The sequence below is a fragment of the Cavia porcellus genome, unplaced genomic scaffold (genome assembly GCF_034190915.1).
Source record: "Cavia porcellus strain 051 isolate PalLab524CR breed Dunkin Hartley unplaced genomic scaffold, mCavPor4.1 scaffold_11, whole genome shotgun sequence".
In the NCBI taxonomy this organism is placed as follows: Eukaryota; Metazoa; Chordata; class Mammalia; order Rodentia; family Caviidae; genus Cavia; species Cavia porcellus.
In genome coordinates this window covers 18,495,902-18,519,130 of record NW_026947494.1, presented here as the reverse complement: position 1 = coordinate 18,519,130, position 23,229 = coordinate 18,495,902, and the positions used below count along the sequence as shown (strand labels likewise).

Genomic DNA, 23,229 nt, shown 5'->3' with positions numbered 1-23,229 from the left:
TACAGTCAAAAATGTAAATTGCATGTGCAATTTATTTTTTTAGTAAGCACACTGAAAATGCAAAAATAAGAGAACATAATTTAATTTATATATGTCTTTAATATAGTATTTCTGATTACTGACTTGTAAAAAATCATAAATATCTAAATTAACACTCTACAAGTTTTCCACTATTTTTTTTTAAATTTGCTGTATAATTTAATATCGCATTACATGTTGGTCCCAAATTAACAGATTTTGGTGAAAAACCCATGTATAAGTAGTAACTGCCACAATGGGCAATGTGTATCTACATCAATTATATGAATATTAGTTTTCCAGAATTGGAAAATGTAATGTAATACATAAAATTTAGGTTTTTGTTGATATTAATCTTAAGAGAGTAGACAAGCCAGAATCCTTTAAAACTGCCCCTCTAGAATATATAGGGTGTATAGTTTTTGGACACTACTTATACCTTGCATCTTATCTCTATCATGTTGAATTGTTCTTATACTAATATTTAAATTACAATATTCATGAAGAATACTTTGCACATTTTTATTATATGCTAAGAGCTGAGCAATCTTCGGTTTGAATATCAGCTGACTTATTGGCAAATGCCATACTTACACACATTTAATTAAACTTACATTGATTTTGGTTTATTTCTTAGTTTTGGAAACATTATATAGTTTTTCTGGCTTCTATCACTTGGAAACTTCACGGGCCTTAGGATTGTCCCTCCAGTGTCAGGTGCAGAAATCTACTCAGACTCAAGTCCATTACCCAAATATGTGCTTGCAAAATGCAGAATGTTCCTATTCCTTTAGATCTAGGTGACTATTATAACCTACAATACACTTTTGTTAAAATTAAGTTTACCTTCAGGATAGAGCTGAAGTTAGATGTGCCAACTCTAAAGTTGGCACTATTCTACTTTTTAAACCAGCAACTTGAGTATGCTCCTTGAAACTATTATTGCATTTAAATATATATTGCTTCTCTTTAAGATACACCTTTTACTTCAATGTAACTTCAAAGTTTTAAAGTGTGTATAGAACAGAGGTAAATTATCTAAGTTTTAAAGGTCCAATTACAGTGAGTATTTAACCATTTAATGTTTTTCTGCCCTCACTGTTTTATTTTTGCAGTGCTACTGCTCGTGAATATCATTTTGAAATGTTATTAATTTAATGTACTTTTGTTGATCTATTTTGTAGGTCCCATTAGATGGAATATAATAGAACAGAAGCCTCAAAAAGATTAATGCCTGAATTAGATTTTCTGCAATAAAACAAAGAGCTGAGTGCTGAAGCCCATAGACACCTCAAACCTGGATTCCACAAATCTGCATTAAACTCTGGGAGTTTTTAGAGCTCTGCTGTAGGAAAGCCTTTGCCAATGCTTACAAGGAACTGTCTATCCCTGCTTCTCTGGGTCCTGTTTGATGGAGGTCTCCTAACACCACTTCAACCACAGCCACCAAGGACTGCAGCCACAGAGCCAAGGGAAAATGCTGTCCACCTGCCAGGTCAACGATCCCATTTCCAACGCGTTAAACGTGGCTGGGTATGGAATCAATTTTTTGTGCTGGAAGAATACATGGGCTCCGAACCCCAGTATGTGGGGAAGGTAATGATGTATTTCTTTTCATCACCACTTGGTACGAAAGGGGAATATGAATTGGGTATTGTGCATGAATGTTTCCCACAGGAGTTGGCAAAACCAGTGACTAGATTACTGGAATTGAAATTCAAGAGACTGGTTTCTCATCCTGTCTCAATGGCCTGGGTTATCTATATAATGTATGCCATTTAACACCACTTTGTTTCAAATTTCCTTGATTATTTTAAGGAAAATTATACATCATGTGTCTATGTGTGTGTTTTGTTATCACTTTTGAAGTCTTTGCTGAGTATCTGACATCAGAATATGGTAATATCATTAAAGATATAGTCATTGCTCACAGCTATTCTGGAACTGTTTAGCAATCAGAGACACAGTGAAAAGTTAGAAGGCACATGTACTCTAAATTAGTATTGGTTATCTTGAATCTCTTAAAGTATTTCATCCCTGATAACCTCAAAATATAAATTCTCTTTGGATTTTGTTTTACATTATTCGACTTGCCAAACTTACACTTTATACTAAATTTTCCTAGTAAATATAATCCAAAAATTTTACTTTTTAATTTTTGCACTTAGTGATAATTTTCTAAATTTTTGTAGTATGGGTTTCAAAGAAGCATCTAATTTTGAGAGAATTGAAAAAAGAAAAACATAACAGAATTGAAAAATCAACAGGGAGATTATTTGGAAATAGATATAGAATATCTTGACTTTCGACCATTAAATTCCTGAGCTTTCTGAAATTTTAAGCTAAAGAGAAATATGATATACCTCATATGGATTCCACAGTTAGATTGTACAAACATATCCATTCACTATCTAAATCCCTTTATTACATTTTTGAGATTATCCCTGTGGAAAAGTATTCAATATTTATTGAATAATAGAATACAGGAGGTCTTCTAATAAAACCTTTGTTGAAATGAGCATTTACAATCAGGGTTTACACTAACATGTAAGTAGTCTCTAGCAAACATTGTTTATAAGGCATCTATCTACATATAAAAATTAAAATCAGTGTGTGAGTACCATTCTGGGCATCCAGTATCTAATGATTTTACAAAAATGTAACAGCAAATACAGGGTCATTACAAAGGGGCTTCTTCCTTCATAACCTGCCTAATTAGAATCTCAAGTCTTTTCTAATGGTCCTGGGCAAACCCCCTAAGTGCAATCCTGGAACTTTGAGTAGAAAGTAAGAATGGATCCAAATGTGCAGAAAGAGGCATCAAACCCCAGCCAGGTCCAATTCAGAGCAGGGCGGCTTGCTCATGTCAGATTGCCTTATGCAAGAGAAGTGTCTTTAAAAATTCAAGGAGTTGCAGAGTCTGCGTAGAGTCTTTTGAAGAATGTACTGAAGTATCTGTGGTTGTTTCCTAAATCTCCTGCTTATATGATTTCTAAGTGTGATCATAAAATATAACAATTACTGGAAACATTTTCAGAATAAGATAACTTAATTTACTTGTACCACAATAGAATTTGTACATTTTTAAAAATTTAATATAAACATAGTGTTTAGAAATCTAAGAAGTAAAAGAATAGCACAACTCTAAAATTACTTTGCAGGCAAAATTTGCTTATAGCAGAAAAGAGATATCACATTGAAGTTCCTGAAATATTTTTGCATGAAACTGTTCTCTATTTTTGGCTCAATCAAATCTGTAGGTATTAGTTGCCAGAACTGGAGGTAATAAAGTCGATAGATTTTTGAAATATGCATTTTGATTTTATCCTGGATAAAATATCATTCTGCTTGCCAGTGGGCATAATTGAAACAGATCTTTGGCTTTGATTATGAAAGCTGTTGTTTGGTATTGCCAAATCCCGCCAATATAACACCTGGGAATATATGAAATTTATCCATTTAGCTTAAAAGACAAATGAGTATAAACTTGATACAAAAAAGGTATGACATTTAACTTATGATTACATTTAAGCAGGGTTATTTCTACAGATATATGGTAACAAAACTGCATTTTGTACCATTTTCAGATGCATTTCTTCTTTAAATGAAACATCAGTTGCCAAGATTTTCTTTCCACAAGAAACTAATTAAAGTTAAATTAACTCAGTGTTGATGCTTCTAGATTTGGGAATAGAATTATGAGAGCATGGAGACTGACTTAAATTTTTGTTTGTATGTATGTATGTATGTATGTATGCATAAATATATAAAAAGACCTATGTTCTTGCTCTTTCTTTAAAGCTTGTAGATGATCAATAGGAAAGTAAATTGTTGTTAACAATACAGAAGTCAGTGCAAAAGAAAAAGTCACAGGAAAGGGCAATTGGACAAGAGACAACCAGTGAGGTTCACATTTGACTTTCCGTTTTCTTGAAGAAAAAGCTTATGAGGAAAACATTAATTATCATAGTTATTATTGAAATTTCCACTTATTTAAAGAAAAAATGATTTTCCTGCATCCAAATCTAAGATCATATCCTCCCTTTTATAAAGAAAGTTTTATGTGGCTTACTGGACAGTTGTCATCATAATAGTTTCATGTTGTATGTTTTTCTGGAAAAGCTGGCACTCAGGTAAAAACAAACCTATGATACTGTTTGTAGTGATTACTACTTTTCTTTTTTTTTAATTTTAAAAATCAAAAGAGAAAAGAATGATAAAAATGATACAGAATTTTTTAAAAAGTTGGAAATTAACACTAGTTAATATATTGCATATTGTAGTTTTAGAGGTTTTTATTTAGATTACAAGATCTAGGCACAAAAACAATGAAAAAAGATATGGTATTTTTATGCAATGGAGCATTACTCAGCTATAAAGAGGATAATCTTGAGGCTTTTATAGATAAACAGAGGCAACTTGAGACCATGTTTATAAATAAAATAAATCTAATTCACATTTATAAATGGCAGATTGTCTCCCAAGTACAAAAAATAAAAGGCTGAAAGAGTAATAAGATCCAAAATACTATAATAATTAAAGGCAAATAATGTGATAAAAAGGAAATTATTTTTCATTTTTGCAAAGATAACATTAGAGTATCTGAAAATAAACCTCATACTTTTCTCTGACATGTGCTTTGAATTTACTGTTAGAAATGAGTTAAGTTCCCACATTGTGGAGTATGGGAGAAACCAATTTTACATTAAAAATAATTCAATTATTTCCAATCACTCACAATAAAAAAGTAAAAACCTGTTAATAGGCATACCCACACATGTATAGTACACATACCAGTCAATTGACTGTAAGCAGTCAACTGCTTATACCAACAGAGATAAGATCATACCTGTCTGTTAGGACTGATTTTACCTCTCCTCTCAAAGCTAGGCATCATGACAGTTGTGCCTTTTTTATCATCAAAGAATAATGTAGGAAACTGAATTGTAACTTTAGATGAATTACAATTACCAGAAATCCTTGAATCTAAGGATTGCTAGCAAAAGTGTAAGTTGTTTAAAAGCACAAAAATGTTTTAAATTAAAACACATGTAGAGACAGCTTCTGAAACACTCATTTACTCAGCCTATTTCTGAGAGAATATGTATTGTCTGAAGATGATGTTAATCCTTGTGGGGATAAATATAAGCATGAAGGTCCCTGGATTACTATTATACTAGGTAAGTTTTATTGAGCACTTCTTTTGGGCACTGTTTTAATTGCCATACATGCATAAGCTTATACAATCTTCAAACAGCAGTAGGAGGGATATTATTAGAAGCTTTATTTTATATGTCAGAAATCTCAGGCAGAGAAAAAGTTAAGTAGCCTCCATATGTCTCAACACTCAACATTCCAAAGCTAAAATTTTATAGCAAGCAGTTTAGCTCCAGTGCGTCAGAAAAAATACCAATGTATGCCTCTCAATGGCTAGCAACAATTTCAATACTTTTGCTAAATGTACAGTCATAGAGACATAATTACATGCTCCAGGAAGCCAGGAAGATTTGTGATTATGGCAAGAAGATAGAGAAATTTGAGAAAGACTTCACAGATATATAAGCACAGAAGATAATTCTCAAACAGACAATTTGATTTTCTTTTTTGAAAAGTAGTGTAGGGTAAAGTTTTTGTAAAGGTGGACAATTAAAGCACATGTGAGCCTTGGTAACCATGTTTCAGCATAGCCAATGTGTGAAGCCAACTGTTTAAGAAAATAGAACAAGTATGGAATGTCTCAAATAAGATGCACAAATAAGTTGCATTTAAGTCAAGATCCAGACATAGAATCTTGTTTGGCGATTAGCTTGGGAGAATTACATTTCTAGAATGACCCCTGAGACAGTCATTTATGTGGAACAAGGAATTGAAAATAGAGATAGGGAGTATTTGGAGAAGGTCAAAGTGTTTGTTTCGGAAGTAATAAAGGGATTATGATATTACAGTTGAAAATGTGAAAGATGAAGTGATAATAAAAATTAGCGAAGTCGCTTGGCAATGGAACTATAAAGGAAGAGACAGATCTGAGAAACTTGCAGACATAAAATATTAAAAAATAAATGGATACTAGTATATACAGAATAAAAGAGAAAGAAAGTAAAAAGACAGGATCATGACTTCTCTTTTATTTCAATGTTATAAAGATTTGGTGTTAAGATGTAGAAAAAAAATCAATATTGGATATTATATATTCTTACTTAGAATACCCAGGTGAATTATAGTAGATGCTTACATATATTAATGTAGAATCCATTAAAGAGTATCTGGCATATAGACAGAGTTAAAATCCCATAAATGAGTAATGCATTGTAGCAAAAGCCTATACTATGGAGAGGTTTAAAAAAATCATTTTTAATTGAAAAGCAGATGAAGAATTAACTCTTACTAATAAGAAAAATGCAAGCATGAAAATAGTTTCATGGAAGATGAAAGAAGAAAATGTTTTAAGAATAAGGAATGACAAAAAATTCTGAACCCTAGGGTTCAAATTAAATCATCATGAAAACTCCCTTTGAATCTGGGAATCAGTACGTCAGAGCTGTTTTTTATCAAAATGAATCGTGATTTTCTTTTAACTTAAAAATCAGAAAAGGGAGAATACAGGCTGCGAGCGATACTTCAAAAGTTTAGATGGAGAAACTGAGGAATACCCTGTTGACATGCTGGTCTGATCTGATAGATATTATATTATTGAATATTCTCCAGAGAAACAGAACCAACATGACATGTATTTACGTAAAAAGTGTTAGAATTTTAGGGGTTTGGTTGAGGGAATTACATAGTTATGAGCCCAAAATATGTACATTAGGCCTGCAGTTTAGTGACAGAGTGAGCAGTTGTAGCTGGATTCTGAGGGAAGTCTGGAAAAATCCTTTTCTCCTCAGAAAATGTGAATTTTTTAAGGTAATAAATTGTTTAAGTATTTCCTTTCCATTTTATGGAAGGTGATATAGTTCACTCAGTTGGTGATGATTTAGATGTTTGCCCCATCTACAAATACATCCACAGGTACATTCAGGAAAGTCATTGATTAAATAGTGCACCATAGTCCAGCAAATTGACATAATATTAACAATCTCTAGTTTATTCCTTATCAACTTGGTACCCATAAACATTTTTATGTAATTAAAATAAAATAATTATATAAAATATTTACATTAGCAATGTCACACTTCTGTGTAACGTGGTATAACTGTCCTGCATATAAGAAAAAATCCTTGAGTAATAATTACTCATCTCCCTGATGACTTACAAGGACTTGATGACTACACTAACTTAAATTGTGTAATAGAAAAATGACAATACTTAAATACCATGATCCAAATCAATATTGCTTCTGTTCCATTATAAGTAGCTGAGAGAGGAAAGAAAATAAATCTTTTATATAGATAATTGCAAATAAAGATATACACAAATATGACATATTCATATCAAAATAAGAAACAGTCGTGATGAAGACAGTTTGTCTTTAGCTTTTTGTATTCCGTTGGTGACAGGGTTATCTTCCTCAACCATTCACTGTTACTTTTTGTCCTCAGCAAGCAAGTCCCCTTGAAACTTCAGGACCTGGTGAGATGACTCACTGTTTCCAGTCCTCATGGCTCTGGTCTGAATTATGAACGTTCCTGACAAAACTCTGTTAATGCAGTTTTCCATGTACTTTCATCACATGCCAAGGAATTGTAAGAGGTGCTTCCAGGGGTGTCCTGTGTTCTGGATAATTGCCCTCTTGCTCTCATTGTGGAATGATGATACAGCTTCCCCTTGGTGGTCAGGATGAACCACCTCAGCCAGACCAATAATTCTCTTCCTTGCCTCCTTTTGATTCAGACGATGAGGATCTTGCAGTGGCTGGAGGCATTTTTAATTTTTAGTACAGAGGAACCACCATCCTGGTGGAATCATTTTTCCCTTGGGGATTAAGCCTACCAGGTGAGCAGAGCATGGGTTATAGGAACAGGAAACAGTGGTACTACTTCCATTCCCAGCTCTCCATTCAGGGTCAGTGCATCTTGCTTTAGGCATTATCATTCACTATGGAAGCAATAGTGCAACGTTTTGCATTCTTATTCAGCATCTGGAGAACCCTGCTCTGCCCTGAAAGATATTTCCAACTAATTGGCACTGTAACTGCACTGTGAAAGGGCCTCTATCCATCCATTAAGCCAGTTGCCTCATACTGATAAAAAACATGTTAGAGACAATGAATTTCAAGAGCATATGCCAATTACTATACTAAACTTGTAAAGTTAGTTATGTGATTAAAAGTAATGCAATGTAGGAGCCCATGACATTAGGTAAGCCATTATACCAGTCCACAGCTCGCATATTTGACATATGCATTAAATATTAGAAAAAAATATACGTATCCTCTAAATGCCTATTGAAAGAAAAATTATACATACATACAAACACACACACACACACACACACACACACACACACATATATATATATATATATATATATTTTTTTTTTTTCCAGTACCGTAGCTGTCAAGTGTAATCAATCTTCCATCATAGAATTGGCTGATCACCTCAAGGAATGAGTAATCTCCATTGATGGCAATGGCTATAAGCAGACCATCTTGGTGGGTGGAAATGCATGCTGAAGATCCCATTTAGACCATTCCTACCACTTTGACCTGTTTGATCATAAGCTCACTGGTCTCTAATAGGGGAGACTGGAGAAAGAAGCTCATTAGTATCCAGATAATGAGTCATCTTTTTACTTTATCGTATAAAATTTACTTAGCTGATAAAACTCTTTTTTGACCATTCATGTAGGATTCAAATAACTCCACATTGTTTGTATGTTCAGAGAGGTCTAGCTATATTCCTCTTCCCGAGACTCCCTTGCAATAGATTTTCCAATTGTGTTCCTTCTCAGTACGTGACCATCCAGCCAAATCATTGGCCATAGCCCACAGATCAATAAATGATTTCATGAATGGCCAATTCTCATTCTAAGCCAAATGAAAAAAGCAGGTACACTGCGTAAAGTCTGCCTCCTATGGGATTTCCCTTCCCCACTGTCCTTCAGGGATACCCCAGAAAAATCTATAATGCTGCAGATGTCCAATTTCAAGTGAGACCTGTAAATTATGAAGGAAAATCTGTTGATCAGATCCAAGCCCACTATTTTCCTGCCAACTGATCACAGAGTGTAATTCAAGAAATTGTAGGTGCAGGTGAGAGAAAGATGACAAGGTATTGGATGTGGGGACTATGGAGATTTGGGCCATGTCTCCTTATAAAATTTTAGTGTCTTGAGGACCGGCTTAATCTTGATATTTATTTGCAACCTTCATTTGCTTATAAAATAGTGCTGTGTACACCCAACTCTATGGCTCACTGAATCTCATTATACCAAGCTCCTGATTGCTCATGTCACAGAATTTGTGATCTCATTGCTAGGATTCTAGTCTTCAGTATGACCTTGTAGCAAGCTCTGAGGATTTTCTTTAAAAAGCAGTGAACCTACAGAAAGTTGAAAGCTTTGTTCCAAAACCTTCAGTGTATGTGGTACAATACACCAACAGAGACCCACCAAAGGCTTAATGGCAGCCTTATTTGCCACTGGTATCTGAAGCATCACTGACTGAGTGGCCAAAGTGGCAGAATGGGAAGCACGTGCTACAGAGCTCATTTTTGTTCCTGGCTCCATTCAAAAAGAGAAGCTCTTGGGATCACTGAGTAAATGGCTCACAGTGAGCAAGGAACATATTGCCTCCAAAGTCCAAATAGGACCACTAGGTTTTGTGCTTCCTTTTTCGCTGCATGTGAGTTCATGCACAACCCATCCTTCACCTTAGCAGGGGTGCCTCATGCTTTGGGATAAGTAGAAAGTTCGCGAAAGTAGGAAAACTTTTTTTTTTTTTTTCTTTTTGTAAGATTTCCCCCACTCGCTTGACAAATGCATAGTTTTTATAAAGTCTAGGAGTTGTTACTTCTTGCTCATTAGAATCCAATCAGCAAAATATGTTCAATGTAATGACCAGTGTGAATTCTTAGACATAAAAGGTGGTCATGATCCTTGTGAAGCAGATTATGGCAGAGGACTAAAGAGTTGATATTTCCCCAATGTCCCTTTTTGTTCATACTTGAAAAAACCACATCTGGTACAGCAGCCTCAGCTGGATTCATCAGCTGATTCAATTCATGGTATTCCATTTGCTTTTCTAGGTTTTATCTGGCTTCTTCACAAGTAGAAGAGAGACAGGGGTACCACCCTTTATCTGTCAGGCCCTTGGTGGTGACACTAGTCTCAGCAATTCTTCCAAGGGTTCATTATTATTTTAGGTTTAGTATTTTTCTAGGTGGGAACAGTTCTGATAACTACAGTCGACCTTTCTTATTATATAACTTTCATTCCAAAGGCCAGCAATCCCATGTGGGGATTCTGCCTGTAATGAGTGTTTCTAATTCAGTTATATATTCTCCAATTGGGAAGCAAACCACAAAATGTGCCACAGAACCAGTGACTTCAATGTGAGATGGTAAGCAAAATTCCATTCCCCACTTGAACTGTATATATCCTGGCACTAAATTGCAGATCCAATGACAATTTGAATTAACTTTAGCTCAGAACCAGTGCCCTGTATTCATCCAAAGCTATGATTATTTTCTTCGCATCAATGTGCAGTCACATTATAGATACCTTTGAGGCAAACTGAGAGAAAGATTTGAGGACAGTTCTTTATAAGAATAATAAAGTTCTTCCTCAAAGACTCAGCCATCCCTTCGTCCTGGTGATTCTGAGTGTATAAACAGGGTTACATTTAGGAATTCTGCCAGGGATAGTAGGTTTCTGTTTTAGTAATCTAGAATATTATTCTTTTGACCTTGAATTTTGCTTCTGGTACAGATCAAATACAAATTCCATAGAATTTCTATCCATTTCATTTCTAAGGACAGATTGAATCTACTAGCTAGTGCCTAAATATCTGTGAGTCACAATCTGATTTTTTTTTTTTTTTGCTTGTTTTTGGGCTAGTGTGCACCATAGTTAACTGGGTCTTATCCCCTCTTATCCTATAATCCACAGATGCAGTGCTTCTTGTGGCATTCAAATTACCCAGTACATTGGCAGTAATCTCCACTGTTGCTAAGACTTGGCCTACAGAAAAAAAAAATGATTACTGTAATACTGAGGTGCCTCTTACAAATTTATTTCTCACAATAGAACTAAAATTCTGATAGATTAACTGAGAAATTCACTCAAAGATTCCAATTTACCGTACTTTGGAATTTCTTCTTCAGATCTAAATGAAGGTGACTCTGGCACTTCAAATTCATTTTTATAGGGTATCTTTTGCTCTATCTTTAAGCCATGTAAAGAAACAAAACATTGGAGCCTTAAAGCTTCAAGCAGCAATGTTAAATGCTGAATCCAGGCTTTCTCAGTCCTTATCAGTAAGTTCAACTCAATCCAGCTTTGTGTTCCTTCCATCATTTTCCACCTTTTAACACTTATTTCCACAGATATCTGTTTGTGTAAGTTAGAAACCAGGAGCAATTCTTTGTGATGAGTGTAGCTCTCATCACTTTTCTTCATCTATTTTCTGGGACTCAAGAAAAGTTACAGAACTAGAAGCAAAAAGAGGTAGTGGAAATGCATTCTAAGGACACTCAGTGGTCTCCTGACAAACTGACCTACTGAAGACCACTGCAACTTTCTTAGGAAGTGGAGGTCAATTTCAGATGGAAGAAAGAACCTGTTTCTATGGACAGAAGACTTACCAAAATTTAGGGACTTGAGTTTTTCATATAGTACAAATCCACAGTGTGCAGTTCTGTGTCCTGGTCCTTCACCGTCATAGCGGTAATGAAAGACTGCAAGTTCAGAATATATTTTGCCTTGTATTTCAAACACTGAGGACAAAGAATTCAAACATGACTTTGATCAACAACTGGAAAAGAGTATTTCTTCAACTGTTGAAGGCGCTTTGAAATCATGTGGTACTGGATCTGGGAATTCTTTGAGCCATTTCTTTCTCTCTTTGTTCACTGACTTTAGAAGCCATCAGACAGTTACACTAGAATTGTGAACTTGACAGACATGTTTAAGATATCATACATGAGGTGGGAGTGTCGGTTGGTAATATCATCTTTTCCTAAAGTGGGCTATCAATGCCATCCTTCCCACTAGACACAGAATCAATTATGTCTGTCAAAATAAACAGGAAAAAATGTCTCTTCCAGAAGCCACAGCACAAAATCACGTTCTTAAACTTGATATTCTTTTTATGCTAAAACATTCTTGGTACCAAATTCTGCGTTAGTCCAAGCACTTTACAAAGTAGGATGAACAGGAAGTTACTCACATGTGTGCGTATGTATCATGAATTCGTGTTTGCATGTGCATATATTGAAAGAAGAGAGACAGACAGACAGACAGAAATTAAGGGATCATCTCATGCAGTTGGCAAGATAAAAGTTAAAAATCTGTAGACTAGGAGTTGTAAGCTGAAGCCCCAGAAATTTGCAAATCAATACCTTTGTGCTTGAGAAGAAATTGTTTGATCAAAGCTTTCAACTGATTACCTGAAGTTCATTCACATTATGAGTGGTAGTTTGCTTTGCTCCGTCTACACATTTAAAGAAAATCTCATCACAAAGGCATCTAGGGTAATGTTTGTGCAAATATTTGAGCACGTTGGTTAAATCAGATTTGCACATAAATGAAGCAATGCAAGAATAACAAGCCCAATGAAATGAGATAAAGATGTCACAGCTAATGCATCTCTTAGGAGTTAGTAGTGCTGGTTACTCATCAGACATAAAAGAAGTGATTTTTTTAAAAAGAGATTCTATGGGGAAAGAACCAATCATCAGTGCATATGTCATTTTGTCTTCAGCTAGAAACCAAGAAAATGGGAGAAACGTGAAGAGAGATTGGATTGACGTGTTATGGTAGATAAGGTGGTGGCTTGAAAGACAGAAGGTAACTAATAAAGGAGGATCCCAAGAGAAACCACCGCAAGACTACAGACACTAATGCTGTATTATAATTTCCATTCACCTTAGTTACAACAAAAAGCATAAAAGAAACATGGTAACTTGTTAGAATAGAAACAATTGTACTGCAAATAGTCATTGGTTTGCTTTGAAATATTTAAATTAGCACAGTATGATAATCATATTTTGACCCATATATATTTACTCCTTGGACCCCCCCAAAAATGAAAAGTATAAAATTATACTAAAATATTTAAAATACTGTTTTCACGACTCAATATTATTTATTCATCTATTGATTTGGTTTTTCAGTCATGGATTTTTGAAAGGAATATGATATAGCTTTAATTTTGTAAGTTACTCTTAAAATGGGGGTTTTATTATCAGAGTAATTCCTGGTCATTTAAGATTTAAGGCTAAAAGTACTAATTCAATCTCCATGGAAGCCTGTTCCATGCTCTAATGTGTTACGGCACTGTAACTGCAAAGTAATTGTCTCCTTGGGAATTGTTAAAGATGAAAAACTCAAATTTTATTTTCAAAACAACCTTGAAAATAATACTTGGTTATTACAATCCGTATGTACTCACATGAGTCCAGGCTCACTTATACAGCTGAGAACAATTTTAGTGAATTCAAGTACCTTAAATCAAAATTTTATTTCTAGTCAATTCTATTGCCAAAGAAGTTGACTTAGATGCTTATCATATAACTGTTAGCTATATTCTCTTTCTGCAGAAAAATATTTTAAGGGCTTGTTTTATACAATATATTTTCATTTTGTATAATTCTTTTGTGAAGACTTCTTAGAAAAGTCCGATATTTCTGTGTACAAATTGATTTTTAAACATCCTTGAATTTAGGAGGTCTCTCAATTTAAGCTTATCTTGTAAATAACCGTGTTTGTACATGATGATAGTAATACTTTTAAAAGCAAAACTGCTTGAAATGAAATTTGAACACAATAATAACAGAACGGTAAAGTTCTTCCTGAATAGCTGATGCTCATTGTATGCCAAGTCTTTACTTTTTCTAGCAATTTATGTCTTGCTAAGGGCACTATCTTTGTTTCACAATAGCTACTCAATAAAAGCTCAGTGTATTTACATCAATTGAATTGCTAAGACCTTTAATGACATTCAGCTATCTTTAAATCAATATGTGAGTCACTAAAATGAGTGTTTTAAAGTTAACTTAGAAAACACTAATGGTTGAACATTGTGCTCTTTTTTATTTCTTTTCCTCTCAATCTGTTTTCCTTCCATCAGATATCTAGTTATTTTTCAATTCTTCTTTCTCTTCAATTATTTATTTCTATTATAAATGTTTGTTTGTTTGGCTATAGTTACTTACAAACTGGGATACGCTTTGATGCTAAGTTTAGATCTTAAATAAGCATAGGAACATGCGTAGGAACACATATATCAAACCATATGATTAATAATGTAGTGTGGCATCACATTCACATATTATATTGGTGATAGAACTATTTTAAGTGCTTTATGATAAAGTGCACTTTACAATTGGTGTGTTTTGTGTATGTGACTGTTTGTGTGTGTGGTTTTCCTAAATCGTTTCTCTAAAATATTCACTAGATTCTTTGGAAAATAGTGCTTTCTATGAGGTAAATGTGGAAATTAAAGAGTGTGTATTAGACTAGCTAATAAAAGGTAAACCCCAAATCAAATCATATAAATTAAACCCTGGCACCAGGTATGGTGACCCCTACCTGTAATTCCAGTGCTTGGAAGGCTGAAACAGGAAGACTGTATTGAATTTGAAATCAGCCTGATTTACATAGTGATTTCAAGGCCAGATCTACAAAATGATATCCTGTATCAAAACACCAAAATTAAAAAAAAAAAAATACCCTGAGAGGGGTCACCATTCTGAAAACAACACAGGGAAAATCAAGTGTATGAGTGAGCTAAATGCTAACAATTTCAAATTTAATTTGATAACATCAAACCTTGCTGAATTCATGAATATATACCACACACAACTGAAACCTCTAACCTAAATAATAATGATTTGGAAAATTGTAAACACATACATGTGAGAAATATTCTTTTTTCTGGACTTTGAAAATAGTGCAACTATTGTAGAGAGGAAACACCTACATAATTTTTATTATTTATGAAGCACAGCACAATTTCTTACTACTGACATTTAATCAATAAAACTAGCATGTGAGTTTTTATTAGGAAAGCATTCAGTTTACTCATAGGATCCGCATAAAGAGGGAGATTTCCCTTTATAAAATACATCAGTGCAACCACTTGACAGGAGAATTTTGTCACTGACTCATACTAATCATTAAACAATTTACTAGGTAAATTTTTTTGTCACTGTACATCGAATGTAAAGAACTGATAGGTCTCCCACTACCCCTGTAAATGTTGAAAGACGGTATGGGTTAAGGAAAGGAACTCTGTTACTACAACAAAGTAAGCAGAGTGAAATTGACAAAATGGAGCTGGTTCTCACTGCCCCAAGTAACATCGGGAGAAAGCAGATAGACCAGGTGGATTTCAGCACAAGCAATAGGTTTATTGTGATAGAAACACCTCAGTAATCTTGTACTTTATTTTGGGAGGAGATGAAGGCTACGTTTTAAAAGATAAAAAGCATGTCTTTGGTTTTCCTTGAAAGGAGTCACTGTCTGAGTACTTCAAGGATATTGCATATTTGAATGTTCTTTTGTTTTCCTTAGGTATAACTACAGATTTGTCAATTTTGTTAAATTTTGCAAAAATGTAAGTCTTGCTTTCATTGATTATTTTTTATTTCAATTTTGAATTTCATTTACTTCTTCTCTAATATTTTTTTTTGTTCTACTGATTGTAGATATAGCTTTTTCATTTTCCAGTTCCTTGAGATATAAAATTGAGTTGTTTATTTGAGACTTTTTTTTCTTATGTTTTGTTTATTGCTGTGAATTTTTTTTTTTTTTTTTTGGCTATTCCAAGGTTTTGGTATTTTGTCTTTCCATTTTTATCTCAAGATAGATTAGTCCAGAAGTGTGTTAAACTTTCACGTATTTGTGAATTTCCCTAAATTCTTCCTGTTAGTCAAAACTATTTCTGATCATATACTTATTATTAGAAAAAATAGTTGATTTTATTTCAATACTTTTAAATTTTCTAAGACCTGTGTGTTGGATATATAGGAAAGTATTCTGTGTATCCTAACAAAAAATAATTATTGTGTTGCTTTGTAATGGAAAGTTTTGCATGTATTTGTTAGGTCTGTTTGGTTAAAGTGAAGTTCAAATCACTGTTTCTGTAATGATTTTTTATCTGGATGATCTATCCATTAATGTACTTGGGTTCGAAATTCCCTATCAATACTTTATTGAAGTCTATGTCTCTATTCAGTGATGTTAATATTTGCTTTATATATTTACAGATTCCTGTTTTGGGTGCATATACATATGCTTACAATAGTTGTAGTCCCTTGATACATTAACTTATCATTAGGTAATAACTTACTTGTCTCATTTTTACTTAAAATCTGTTTTGTCTAATATGAGAATAACTTCATCGGCTCTCCATTGGCTTCCTCATATATAAGTAATATCTTTTCCACTTCTTTACTTTCAACCTCAAAATTTTAGGTAAAAGAAAGAGCATTCAATTAGGTCATCAAACAGGAGCATTACAACTGATACCACAGAAAACAGGATCATAAAGACTACAATGAATAATTGTATACCAGCAAATTTGAAATCAGAATAAATTTATAAATCTCTAGAGATGTACAGCCTACCAAACCTGAGTCATGAAGAAATAGGAAATCTGAAGTGTCAATTATGAAATTGAAAGGAGATTAAATCAGTAATTTAAAATCTATCAGTAAAGAAAGGACTAAGGCCTCATGGGTGATTTGTGCGAAGCAGTTAAAGGACACTGGTTAGTCTCAACCACTATCCCCTAAATGTAGAAGGGAAATTTAGAATTTTAAGTATCACATTACTGTGTTACTAAAAGCATACAAAGTCATGACAAAAACAATACTTACAAGTCCACATTTCCAGTGAACAGGTATTCAAAGACCCTGCACAATATACTAGCAAACCAAACTCAAGATTATATTTAAAATATCATATACACTGATTTTATGGAATTTATCCTTGGGAGGCAAGGATGGCTCAATATATGAATATCAATATATTTGATATATTCAGCTAACTGAATAAAAGATTAAAATATTATGATTATCTCAACTAAGGTGCAAAAGTCATTTGGCAGAATCAAACAACTTCCATTTAGTGTTTATCATAATCTTGAAAGACATAGTACTGAATGCAATAATCTCAAATGTGGAAATCCTGAAAGATCAAAATTCCTAGTGTCTAATCCTCACATTGGCAGCACATATACTAAAATTCCTAGTATCAAAAATCCCTAGTTGTAAAATATTGAAAATCACAATCCATATATATATATATATATATATATATATATATATATATATATAAATTCCAAATGTTGAAATTTTAAAACCTCAACTCTTGAAAATTTCAGTTCCAATTTGGTGCAAAGAAAGGTGTTAAAGAGCCATAGAAAATTAAAATTTGGGAAATAATTCATCACAGTGATTCAAACATCAGTTTGAAAATGAGTCTTTTTTGTCTGTGTTCATGTTTATTCCAGTTGATAAAATTCTATGAGCTGTAAATGAGTTAAAACTGTATATCATTAAGAACCAAGGAAGAGACTAATTATTTCAAAAAAATGATCATGTGGGTAGTAAGGTGCAAAGCCCTGCAACATGTTGCTGTTTCAATATTGTATTGTGCCTGCTAAATTTTTGATATACAGAGGGATTGTGGGATAAATTTTCATGTGCTTCAAACATAGATGAGTGGTCCAGAGTATGGGCAAACATAATAGGGAATGATCAAGTTGGTGTGTATAGAATCACAGAAAATGTTCAAGATGAGTGATGCTATGTAGAAAATGAATGTAAATTGGTTCTCCAATCACAGCCATGCTCTAAAAGACAAAAAATTAGTTATTTATTAAGATGAAAGACTTCAAAATACATTTAGTAATTGTGAAAATCAGCCAGCTCTTATGGACTACCACAGAACCACTTCCCATAATCTATTCTTGTAATATATTTTTTCACATGTCAAACTTTCTTTTTAGATTTTTGCTTTTTCCCTATTAAAGCTTTTATTACTATTGTAAATTGTTCAGCAATTTTTTGCAATTCACTATTCTATTTATTTCACAGTGGCTGTATTTCCAACACTGAATCTATAAATTGAGTGATGACTTGTTTTCTGTATTTTTTTTTTAAATTTGACTCCGCGAAAGTACACTAACAGAATACTGAGTTTGCAAGCACTGCGTGTGCCCTAAAGCACTGAAACTTCATTAATCAAAGAAGAGATATACTTTAAAAGAATGTTACATTAGTATTCTGTAAAATTTAGTCTTAAAAAGAAAAGCAATTTGCACTTTTCTATGCAAAATTAGCATTATCATGAAAAACCAGTGAGGAATTTTCTTCCAAGGTCGTCTGGTATGTTGACATATGAACACATTAGTGTGAATGTAATTGTTTTAAAAAGTTAGAAGCTATTTCAATATTCTCTTTGACTGGCTAGTTTTTGTTCATCAGTTGTGAACCAGGCAACAGGCCAATTTTATTATTTCTTTTTTCTTATCTCTCTTGTTTCTTTGTGTGTGTGTGTGTGTGTGTGTGTGTGTGTGTGTGTGTGTGTGTGTGTAAATGAGTAACTCAAAACCTTGTGTCATTTAAAAACTCCCTTTCTGAATATCAGATTCCGAATTGTAAATTTAAAGAACGGATGTAATGAACTTATGAAGCTTTCCAAGTTAATTCGTGGTTCTCAGTGACATTATTAAACAAAAAATTTTAACTATCTTTTCGATAAGCAAAACTTTTACAGTGTACATATTTGTTTTACTTATCAAAAAGACAGATGTTAACTTATCTTTCATTCACTGGACAGGAATATCTGTTTGGGGTATATCTTCCTTGTAATTCCTAATAATCTCATCTTTGACTGAAATGTAAGACTTTTTGCAGGTGCTAAAGAAGGGAGTGTTCATAAAAAAATTAAATTTTCTTCCTAAGTTTTCAGTCCTCTTGAAATTTAAAATATGAGAGATTCATAGAATGTTATATTTTCATCCACCTATTATAAAATGTCAGATTATGATTCAACTGTTAAATTATGTTAGTGCCTTAACATAGTACAATTACATATTTATGACATATTAAAGGCTATGAAACAATTCATGTTACACTGAATCATGGCCTAGTAGTACGAAAGACTTATTTAGTTGTGCTGTCAGTGTAAACTATTTAGTAAATCTGTTTCACATGGAGACTTTTTCAAACTATCTCTAAATAAGTATTATAATTAAAAAATCAATCAACAAATAAACACAAGTAAATCACAACTTTGAAAATAAATCTAGTTAATAAGAAATGATGGAGAATACAACTTTACCACTTATTTTTCCCAGATGATTACAAATTTTTGATCCACCAGCTGGAAAATTCTTAAACATATCTTTCTTATGTCATCATGATCACAGAATTCCTAGTTGTTTTTTCTTTTCTTTGTAGCTGTCTACAAATTAAAGTATTGATCTTTTCCTTATGCTTACAGCTGTATTCTTACAGTGTCATAAAATAAGCACATGGAAACTAAAGTCTAGTTTTAATCAAAGGTCTGGAGAGAATTCATTCATCTAAATAATGTGTTTCTCACCTCACAGGTAGCTAGCAGCCTTTACAAGTTTGAAAATTTAGAGTAAAATAAAAGGAAATATCAAAGATAGAGTGCTATATAAAACTTTTGTCTTTCTTCTTTTTCATTTATTCTTTCTTTTTTTTTTGTTTAGAAAACTGCTGAAGAGACAATGAAAGGAGAAATTTAGAACAAAATATAACATATTCTAGACAGTTAAAAAGCTGTAAAAAAGCCGTAGGCATATGTTAATATACACTAGGTCTGTTTCCATATAGTACCGAAAAAGAATTTCAAAACCTCCTAAGTAGCGTTTCAAATGCCATACAATTCCTGCAAGAGACATATTTTCACTGTGAATCCTTTCCCATCCTTTGGTTCCTTAAAGGACAGTGGGTTTCTGTGGGCAGCTGTCCTTGCTGTCTTGAAATACAACTTCATCAATACGCCATAACAATTCTTAGAAACACTTTGTGTTCCCATTTAATGACACATTTTATAAATATCAAACTCTTGTGGATCATGAAGCAAGCAGGCTTCTACGTTCACAATTTGGGAGGAGAAATCATAGAAATGAAGGATAAGGAAACCGTTTCCAGTGTCTGAGAAGTCCTGCAGAAATCTTTCCCACACACAAACCATTTAGAGTCCATCCCTTAACTGATCCCAGTACTTCATTGTTTCTGGACAGGAGGAATAATTTTGAATTTAGGTAAAGAAGATTGCCGATACTTGTATTTTCAAACAACTGACAATTTTGTACTCATCCTCGAAAAAGACGTCTTTGTTTAGGCTGTCTCTGTTCACAAGGTCAACAGTCCTCAGTTAATATTTTGGGCAACAAAGAAAAATCACACACTGACAGTAGTGACTCAGTTCAAATGTAAACACAAATATGGTCTTCAGAGCCTGTGCAGCCTGCTACCTATTTCTGTAAATAAATTTTATCAGTGCCCCATCATGCTCACGCCTGCATACTATCAATGACTACTTCACACTATAATGGCGAGATGGAGAAGTTCTGACTGAAACTCCACTGTGGCTCATAAAATTGACAGTATTTACAACCCAGTCCTTTGTAGAAATGTTTTCTTTCCCTTACTGACACAAGTGCATTTGACACAGCAGGAATACCCTGAATGCTGAGGCCTTGCGGTTGTGAAGGTGGAGGTCAGATCTCTCCATCCAATCTGTCCTAAAGGCTTGGGTGATTGTAGGAACATTCACATTCTGCTGAAGACAGCATGGCAAGTGGAGGAGTAAAACTGTGGTTTCTGTTGTAATTCTGAATAATTTCAGGACTTCAATACCCTCATCCATTAAGTAATGATGATATGGAAATAAAATCATAATTAGTGTGGTGATTACTTACCCTCGCATGGGAAATGGATATAGATTCTCAGCCAAGTATCTCTAATGCTACTGAATTACTTTCATTACACTATTTTTCACCCACTGTAAAAGCTGTAATATATCTGGATGGTATGGACTTAGGCTCCACATAAATGTGTCTGGATTCATCTAAGTGTACTTTTCACTCACTGGAAGAAAGGAAGACTACAGGAATAATTACTCCTATCCATATCCATAAATGCATATGAGTATAGATTTCCATATGCACTTCTTTGTAGTTTTGCAATAATTTTCCAGAAGGAAAATCATAGCACATTCTATGGTTTCTTTCTGTTATCAAGATGTAGCCTTATTACTAGCACACTGGTGGCAAATCCAACGTACATGTGCTACAATGGGCTGTTTGTATCACTGAAAGCTTTAAAAGTTTCATCATCACTGGAATAGATCCACAGTACTAGTAATATTGTATAACATTGCATATATATTATATATATATATATATATTCATAATGGATGCATAAAATATTACTGGCATTCCCTAAGTTCACTTCGTAAAGAGTACAGTGATTTCTATCACAAAGCACAGCTATGACAAGTTTATTAAACATTAGCAATGTATTGGGGAAGTTAGGTCAAAATCAAGTATATTCATGTGAGACAAAAAATAAAATGAAATCAGGACACTGAGATTTCTAACACAGAAATAATAATTATTAGATGCATATTAGGATTCATAATGGAAAGAACAATGAACACATTGGCAAGATTCTGTTTATTTTATTTAATTAATTTAAATGTTTGTTTTGTGTAATATCTACTTTGAAGATATTCATTACAAAACACACTGAGTAGATGAATTTTTTAATAATTTACATGATTGAAGTTTTACATTGTAGAGGATATTATACACACCGTACTTTAGAATTCCAATACTTAAAATCAAAATTTGGATTTACTTTTATATATTTGTACTAATGCAGGCAAACAAATATTTATTAATTCACTATGTTTTTTTTTAGTTTTTCCACATTGTATAGATTACTTAATAACATGTAACTTTTGATCAAATATCATTTCCTGACAGTAGGACTTGAATATATTTAAATGATAATTTTGAGATATTTTATTCCTATATTAAAAGTTATGCCTTTACTTATGGATTTTATTTACTAATGAATTATTAATGAACATTAGTAAAGGATGGATAGTAAATATTTTTGGATCAAATCACTCCCAAGAGCAGCTACTTAGTTAATAATTAGATAACTGAGTATAGAAATGATCCACTACAACTGAAAAAGATAATTGCTTACAGTAGAAAAATTATAAATGCTCTCAATACATTAGCTTCCTGAAGGACAGTTCAGAAGAACAAATAAAATTGAAGTAAATGGATAAAAGCAGGACTTGTTACAAATATTAGGAAAAGAGTAACATACAATCTGGGAAGAACCGTTAAATATTGTCAGTAATGGCATTATTAGTTCTCATTTATTCCAATTAAGCCCTAGGTTTCAATAGTATAGATCCACAAAATCAGGTCGCACCTAGCAGCTATTTTAGAATCGTTAGAAAAACCAGAGCCTAAGTGCTAATTGAGCAGAATGTCTGGTCCTCCCAGGTGGCCTGTAGCTGTCATAAATAAGTCTTCCCTGCAACTGCTGATGCAGCTGACATCTACCTTGCAGTGGACACCTCCGCTGGGCTGCCAAGCCCAAGGCTGTGCCTTTCAGTGCAAAGTAAGAGGCTATTTCTTTCAGCAAGAATTCAGTTGGCTATGGAGTCACACACTTGAGGTCAGGGTCTAGTCAGTGTTCCTATCATATGTGCCATCATAATATTCATATTATTCAGTAAACAGCTTAAGTGGGCTGGGCATTATGGTTAACACCTGTAATCCCAGCCCTTAAGAGGCTGAGATGAGAGGATCATTGTTAGTTTGAAGCCAGCCTGAGCAACATAGTGAGACTCTGACCCAAGGAAAATGATGCTTAGGACACAAAGATCCCTTCTATAGTATTAAAACGCTAGTAAGTTGCACTTGCATGCTGCTGCTTTGTCCAGGGGATTATCTGGGTAAGTTAGTGCATCCCAGGCACAGAAAAACATTTCCTGCTTGTGGCCTAAACTTGGTTTGACCACCGGGTTTTCTTAGTCCCTAGA

At 33.6% G+C, this 23,229-nt stretch overlaps 1 protein-coding gene across 5 annotated transcripts in view; it reads left to right on the top strand.

Moving 5' to 3' along the window:
• Positions 1–23,229, top strand: part of Cdh12 (cadherin 12) — a 949,967-nt gene that overhangs the window by 661,653 nt on the left and 265,085 nt on the right. For 4 of the 5 annotated variants that reach the window (XM_063258014.1, XM_063258013.1, XM_063258016.1 and 1 more), the window contains one exon: positions 1,203–1,614. In XM_063258014.1, the coding sequence (XP_063114084.1) occupies positions 1,384–1,614 (231 nt within the window). In that variant the 5' untranslated portion in view covers positions 1,203–1,383. Of the gene's footprint in view, positions 1–1,202; positions 1,615–23,229 lie in introns of those variants that run through there. The other variant, XM_063258017.1, reaches the window with a different exon arrangement.